Here is a 7,493-nt window from a genome sequence, read left to right on the forward strand (position 1 = left end):
TTGTTTGAAATATACACAATGGCGCCAAAATAAATATAAATAATGCATAGTAGCGACACTATGAGGAATTATTTTTAAGTAAAAATATAAAAAATTGCAAACTACTTGTCATGCATTGTCATTTAAAATTTTAAGTAAATTTTATGAAAATTACGTCATTTTCGTTAGGTGACGAATATTTATTTTATCAATCATTCCTTGTTCCGTATTATATATAAGTAGTGTGTAATCAAAAGTTTTTATATTAATCTAAAATATATATTCAATAATAAGCAAAGCAAAAGATAACAAAATATTAGTTTTTCCTTGAGAGATTTTTTTATACATTTTTTCATTCAAAATACATATACCTTATTTTATAAGACAAACAATTATCTGCGTATTAAATAACTTTACAACAATTTTAATAAATCTGTTTTAATTAATATCAGTTAAGAAATATATTTTAACTTCAATTAAGCCGTTCACGAAGGTTGAGAATTCAATAATCTGTCATTAAAAATTTTTTAAAAATTGAAATTTAATTAAACTCAAGATAACAATATAAAGAAATTCATAGTGAAAATTTAATTGGTAAGTTAATTATCTTAAGTTACTTTAGTACCAATTATTGAATACGATTGTATTATTATTTTTCCCTACAGTTAAAGTAATGTCTTCATCCACCACTTTACCTGAAAGTATTAAACAAGTTATAATCCATACTGGGAATATACTATCCTTAAATGGAATTATTGGAAAACCAAGTCAAAATGCATCTGAAGAGGTAAACATATTCAAACCCTTGTAATTTTCTTTTTATAAGTTTCTTGTCTTTTTTTTTTTTGTTTAGTTAGTTGAAAGTATTAAAATTACATTAAACGATGGAAATAATTTGGAAAATTCTTTAGAAAAATTTGTTGAAGTCATGCGTAAAAATGATGATTTGTTACAAAAAATGTCTGGCGTTGATCGCAAAGATTTGAAAATTGGTGCAAAATTATTTTTAAATAACGAGAATGCCGATGCTGTGAATCAAGCTTTATTAAATAGTAAGTATTTTTTTTAGAAATAAGAAAAATACTACAACACAATTATCAGGAATTGAACCTTGGAATTCTACCCACATATTGCCTTGCCGATTAAGTTAATTAGGAAGCTTATCGTTGTATAAAATAAAGCGTTTATTGCCAAAGTGGCTTAATCCACAGTTTCAAAAAATCAAAAAATATGCCTTCATTACATTCCTTAATGAATAATTTACAATTCCATTCAAGCGTCACCTCATATTTTACATAAATGTAGCTGTAATGAAAAATAATATTTTTGCTTTCAATGTGACTATTGACACCTGCCACCGATGATATCCGTGCCTTTAACTCTAGACACAAACGGGCTATAAATTACCTATTATAGTATTTTTGCATTAACAAACGCTACTCTGTGATCCACGGGTTAACATGCCTTTAATAGGGTTGAGCTAACACGGGTCTGAGGGTTTTTTGTCTTTGCATTTATCCTGTGATGGTATCCACCCAGATAATATCCACCCCATGTAACTTAAATAATTAAATTATTAAGTTAAATCAAAGAATTTTGTTACGAATTTATTTGTTAATGCAAAAACAGTGATTTTTACTAAATCTAAGAACAGGAGTAATTTTTACCCGTGTCTATAGGTCACCCGTATCTGAAATTAAAGGCACGAATATCATCTAGTGGTGAATGACAATAGCAGCATCTTTTTTTTATCATCAACAAACACTCAAATGTTGGTTTTATTATTGTTTTCTCAAATGAGTTTTTATTATTGTTTGGTGGGCGATTTCTGATGAGTTTAGTTACAAATACTCCTTCATTGATTACGTTAACTATCTGCTTGATTAAGAAACATACAGATAAAATAAAAAATAAAAAAAGCTTAAATAATTAGTATTAAATGATAATATATAATAATACAGTGTATAATCTATACACTAATAAAGTATTATAAATCGATCATATTTAAGGATATCTCAATTTTTTGTTTGTTTGCTCATTTTGTAAGCTTTAGTGGTATATTTAAGTATATATTGAAAACGTGGAAACTACCAAAATATAAAATCGATAAAAATTAAATTATTTTTTATTTTCCTTTCAGTTTTCCAAGCATTAAAAACTGAAACTATAGACAATTTAATAGTTTCATACAACGATATCAAAACTGATAATGAAGAATCATCTTCTTCGTTTGTATTAAACAAAATAAAATCAATATGGAACATTCTAGAAAATTATACCAAAGAAAATGCAACAAATCGTATTATACATCTAGGTGTAGCTGATTTGGATGAAGAGCAATTCCGTGATTTATATGCTTGGGCCACAGTTAAACCAAATATTATACAAATAAATTTAGCCAGTTGCTGTGTGGTACCGCCAACTTTACAAGAATTTTGCAATCAAAATAGTATACAGTTACTTACGCACAGCGATCCAACAGGTATGTTCATGAAATAACTTGTATTCCAAAAAGGTTTGTTTCTTAACTTTTATATTTTTCTTACAGAAATTTTACCAGTTTCTTCAATTCAAAATTTATTTGGCGATAAGAATGCGTTAAAATTATTTTGGGCTATCAGATTTCAAATACATATTAAATGCAGGGGTGTTTTAACCAGTAAAGGGTATATAGTGAATTTATGTGATAATATTTTAGAAGAGTAAATATTAAATAGCAATATAATATATTATTATAAAATAGTATTCTTAATATAGTATTACTACATCATAATAAATATATATATTTTGGAATTAAAAAATATAACTATTTTTTAAATAGAGAATTTTATTTAGCATTTGTATATATATATACAGTACAATATTATATGCATTTAATTGAATTTTAATAAATTTTTTCTTGACCACTTATATTATTTTGAAATATGAGATTTCGCACAAGGATTAAATCACAATAATACGTATATTATAGTTGAACTGTACTTGTATGTTTTTATAAAACTTTTATACACATAATTTTTTTTTCTTTTTTTTCTTTTTAATTCATATTATTTCTATATGTAACACTTATTGTTTAATAATCAAAGATATGTAAAATTATTGTAAATTGTTATTGTTATATTACGTTACAAAAATGTTCATATTATTTGTGTTGATTACAGTATCAAAATGTTTTCGAAAATAATAAATATTTATTTGAATTATATTTTTTGAAGTATGTTGGCATTATTTTTAAATAAACCCGAATGGAATTCAAATTGTACTCGATAATATTTTTATATTTGGGTGTACTTTTGTTCAAGTAAGATGCTGACACCTATCACTTAGAATATTAACTAGCTTATTGGTTTGTGCTATGTATATAATGACAAATATTTCTGTTAATCCTCCAAAAAACATATTTGAACCTACAAATGAAAGTATATCTAAAGAAATCGATTTTCTATAGTTTTTTTTCCTGTAACTTCAAAGGCCGTTTTGTTCTGACTTTTGTCCCAAGATGGGCAAAAGAGAATTTATCGTGTAGAGAAATCAAAAATTTCTGCCCAATAGAAATTTGTAATAAGCCGAGATACAGGAAGGCAGCTGCCCTGACCTTTCCTACTGCCTAACTGTCGATTACTATTTTAAAAAAATTATAAGAAGATGCGCTGTAATGACCGCATTCGAACAACAATAATAAAGGAAATAATTGTTTTTACATCAATAATTCCAGGTGCCTTAGTCAAATATTCGTTTCATGGTAGGTAGATAAACTAAATACAAATATTTCTTCTCCACAATTGCAATCTTTCAAGTTAAACTAATCCAAATAGCGCTAAAATAATTAGCTCGCCTTACGCTTGCGCAAGCCACATTTACTTAATATTGCGTGCGCAATCGGAAACTAACATAGATATAAATATATATGCCTATGGAAACTAATCATTCTAATCTTATTTGATAATAATTATAATTAAGTTTTGCAGGAATGAATATATTTCAAAACTCTTTACGGGCATTTAAAAAGTTCCCGTAAAAAGTGTTTATGAAAAGTTTCCGTATTCATAATTATAACCTTGTTTACACACAAGTCAAGTACATAGCTTACATTCATTCCAGCATGTGTAGTTCAATTATATTGAGATGAAATAAATAAATTACAGGAAAAAAAAACTACTCAGGCTTATAATAAAATTAATCGATGAATTTTGAAAAAAAAGAGATACAAATGGAAAACAGAGCAGATATCTCTCAGTTTCAGGCCGTGAATTTGATGATATGTAAAAATATATGATTTGTTACTCGACTGTCCAACAATAAAGAAAAGTTGAAGATCTTATTTGGTTATATGATCTTAACGTCGTGGGATTTTTAATATATTTTTTACTTTTATATTTTGTAATTTTTTTATATTAAATATTATTTAACTTAATATACGCGTATTTCAAACATACATGTTTTCCATAGTCTTGAAATAATTAATCATTTTATGGAATCTAATTTAATAAACAACTGAAATATATTTACCTTTAATATATATTTTTAATTATTTTTCATATCAATTTTACATTTATTAATTAACTGAAGTATTAAATTTCATGATATTCGATAGTTCTCAACTCAATTCTATTATTTCTTTCATGTAGTTCATCATTTAATTGTAAGATGGCTATATACATCCATTCTACAAAAGCCAGATATTAATCGTTGTATTATGGTAAATTCAATTGAATCAGCTACAATTTTATCTATGATCAGCTAGTCAAGAAATAAATATAGGTAATATAAGAAAAATGACGAAAATACACATGAGATTCACGAAAAGTTTTCAAGTCCTTGATTTTATATTCTGCCATTACAAAAGAATTGTTAACACAAGTTTTTATATACAATAGACTTCTAATTAAATTAGATCAAACAATGTAATGGAACTTTGATCCTGACGTCGTGTGAATTGTTGAAAGAATTCCTAAGATTTCTTCAGCAGTAATTCTAGCCTATTCCGATAATTCTGTTTCACGTTAACTTTAAAAAATAGCGATTTAAAGTTTAATTTTTGGTTTCAGATATTTGATCTTTACGCAAGGATAATAAATATATATGATTTTATATATTTTAGGTCGAGACCGTTTTTTAAACACAAGTCTTCGTATATAAAATTCCATACTTTTTTAAAAATTCGTTTCAAATTGAAGGTAATACGTCTACTTAGCCAATATGGTATTCATTAAGCTCTTTCAGTTTTATCTTGATATAAATTCTGACCGTTTAAAACACGAGATAATTAATGCCAATTTACGTCAAAATTACGAACTTAATTTCTGAAACTTTGAGATTTAATAGTTATTCTTAGCCTGTGAAAAAAATTCGTTAAATTCTGTTGAAAAATCCAGTAATTCAAGCAAAGGAACTATCTGAACTTTTACCTTATCTGTGTATTGTTCATAAAATACGCCTCATTGTGCCTCAAATTGTTCTTTTTATTGTTCATCAAGTATTGTGCTTTTTGAAATATTTAATCAAATTTTTGTAATGCTTTGTCGCAAAAATATAAACCCAAATAGAAAAGCAGAAAAGCAATTAATGACTCTTATTCTAAAAAAGTAAAATTATTTACATATATACTATACATATCTAGATGGATGATCTACTCTTTAACTGAAAGAAACGAAAGTTAAAGATCATGTTTGTTACGCGGGAATGTAAGTAAATGAAAGAGTTTTTAATTCGAATTAAAAAATAAGAAGCAGTAAATAAATTTTTAATTTTAAACAATTTAGCTTCTAACACTTGAACAAAATATGAACAAAAAATTCGACTTTGGAACAAATCTAATCTAATGTCTGTGCTGATCCAAAAATTTATTATATTAAAATATTGATTGGAATAAAAATATTAATTGTTTTAAACTTTTACAAATTATTTTATATATTACTATTTAAAAAAAAAAATCTTTCTTATGATTCCCGTAATTACGTTCTTACATGTACCTACTGATAGTGTAGTGAACCTTACAAATTCTTCCGTTTCTCATTTTCAATTGGCGTTATAATTATAAAAATATTTTATACCAATAGAAGCAGTAAATGCCATTGTTTGTTGTTAGATAATTACGGGATATGTTATTTTTTTTGTTTTAATTTGTATAATTAATTCCAAAATACTTATACTTATATATGAGAAATATTTAACATGTTGCTAGCTCCTGGAATAACGAGCAAGTTTTTTACTTATATGTATTTCCGGGAGTATTACATTGTAAAGAAAGAAAATGTAAATTTGACTCCTATTAAATGTTATTTAAATTAGTTTTCAATGATTACTTATGTTAAAATAACTTTTACTATTACCGAAGAATGAGAAAATTAAATAAGAGTTTTTATTAATTTAATTAATTTAATAACGATAACATTTGTATGCTTTTTACAGTAGGATAAATTCGCTTCCAAAAATATTTAATTTAGCTAAAACATATCTTTTTAATTACCTATTTTAAGTGTATATACCAAAATTATGTACCCACTTCCATTCCCGGAATTCAGGAATCGATCTAGCTATTTATCCGCTCCGGACAAAAATAATATTTTCCACTCTTTACACACATACCGTAAACAGAGTGTTTTTTTAAGTTGACATATGTTTGAAACTCGATAAATAAATTTAATCGAGTAAAATGTTTCAAACGAAAAATATTAGTTTCAAAGGGACACATCTTAAGCCGGTATCGAATTCGATCTAAGTTTTCAGGTTCCATTAAAACCTCACTCTATTCATAACTGACAAACATTAGATGAACGCTATAAATTAGATAGTTGTTCTTTATAAATACGTAAACATATTTTTGTGAACCGAATAGTATAGACAGTAATTGATAGCAAAAATCTAGCGTTTTGTGCGTTTGTTCATTCTATTTGAACTAAAGTGGTCTTTATAGAAAAACAAACCACTTTGATTGAATTTATTGAAAAATTTTGTTCGATAATTGCCTAGATTTTGCAGAAACAATTTCACGAAATAACAATTTTGATACGAAAAAACTTTTGGATCAAACTTTTCAATAACAACTTTCTAATTTAAAGGAGTAGAGTGAGCTTTTCATTGAGCTTGAAAAGTTAGGTTCAGTATTTAACCTGTAAGATGTGCGTCTACACACGCAACATTTTTCGCTTGAAGCATTTTTATCGATAGTAGTTATTTTTCAAGTCTCAAAGCATATGTCAACTTAAAAAGGATATCCTGTACATATGTATATGTGTTATATGTACAATTTCGCTTAAATATATAAATTCCAATTGTGTTTTTTCAGTGCTTTATTTTATTTATAAATTATAATGAATTTTTCCATACAATTGAAGTTTTCGGAATATCAGCCTCATAGCGTCCCGGACTTTTAATAATCAGATTCAAAGCGTTCCAGTTTTAAGATTATCCCTGATTTTATTGAGTATCGATCATCGAGATTACTGTATATCATATTTTAACGATTTGACGTCTCCGAACGGTTGCCCGGCTCGCCCCTCCCCTGGATCGGG

At 26.4% G+C, this 7,493-nt stretch overlaps 1 protein-coding gene across 1 annotated transcript; it reads left to right on the forward strand.

Annotated features, from left to right (window-relative positions):
* The first annotated feature begins 309 nt into the window (after nt 1–309).
* LOC123305638 (glutamate--cysteine ligase regulatory subunit) lies at nt 310–2,717 on the forward strand. The gene is made up of 5 exons (XM_044887413.1): nt 310–573; nt 645–766; nt 833–1,031; nt 2,120–2,461; nt 2,528–2,717. The coding sequence occupies exons 2-5, from the start codon at nt 653–655 to the stop codon at nt 2,683–2,685; spliced, it is 813 nt and encodes a 270-aa protein (XP_044743348.1). The 5' UTR covers nt 310–573; nt 645–652; the 3' UTR covers nt 2,686–2,717.
* Nucleotides 2,718–7,493: the final 4,776 nt, after the last annotated feature.

The sequence above is a fragment of the Chrysoperla carnea genome, chromosome 1, assembly GCF_905475395.1.
Source record: "Chrysoperla carnea chromosome 1, inChrCarn1.1, whole genome shotgun sequence".
Lineage (NCBI taxonomy): Eukaryota > Metazoa > Arthropoda > Insecta > Neuroptera > Chrysopidae > Chrysoperla > Chrysoperla carnea.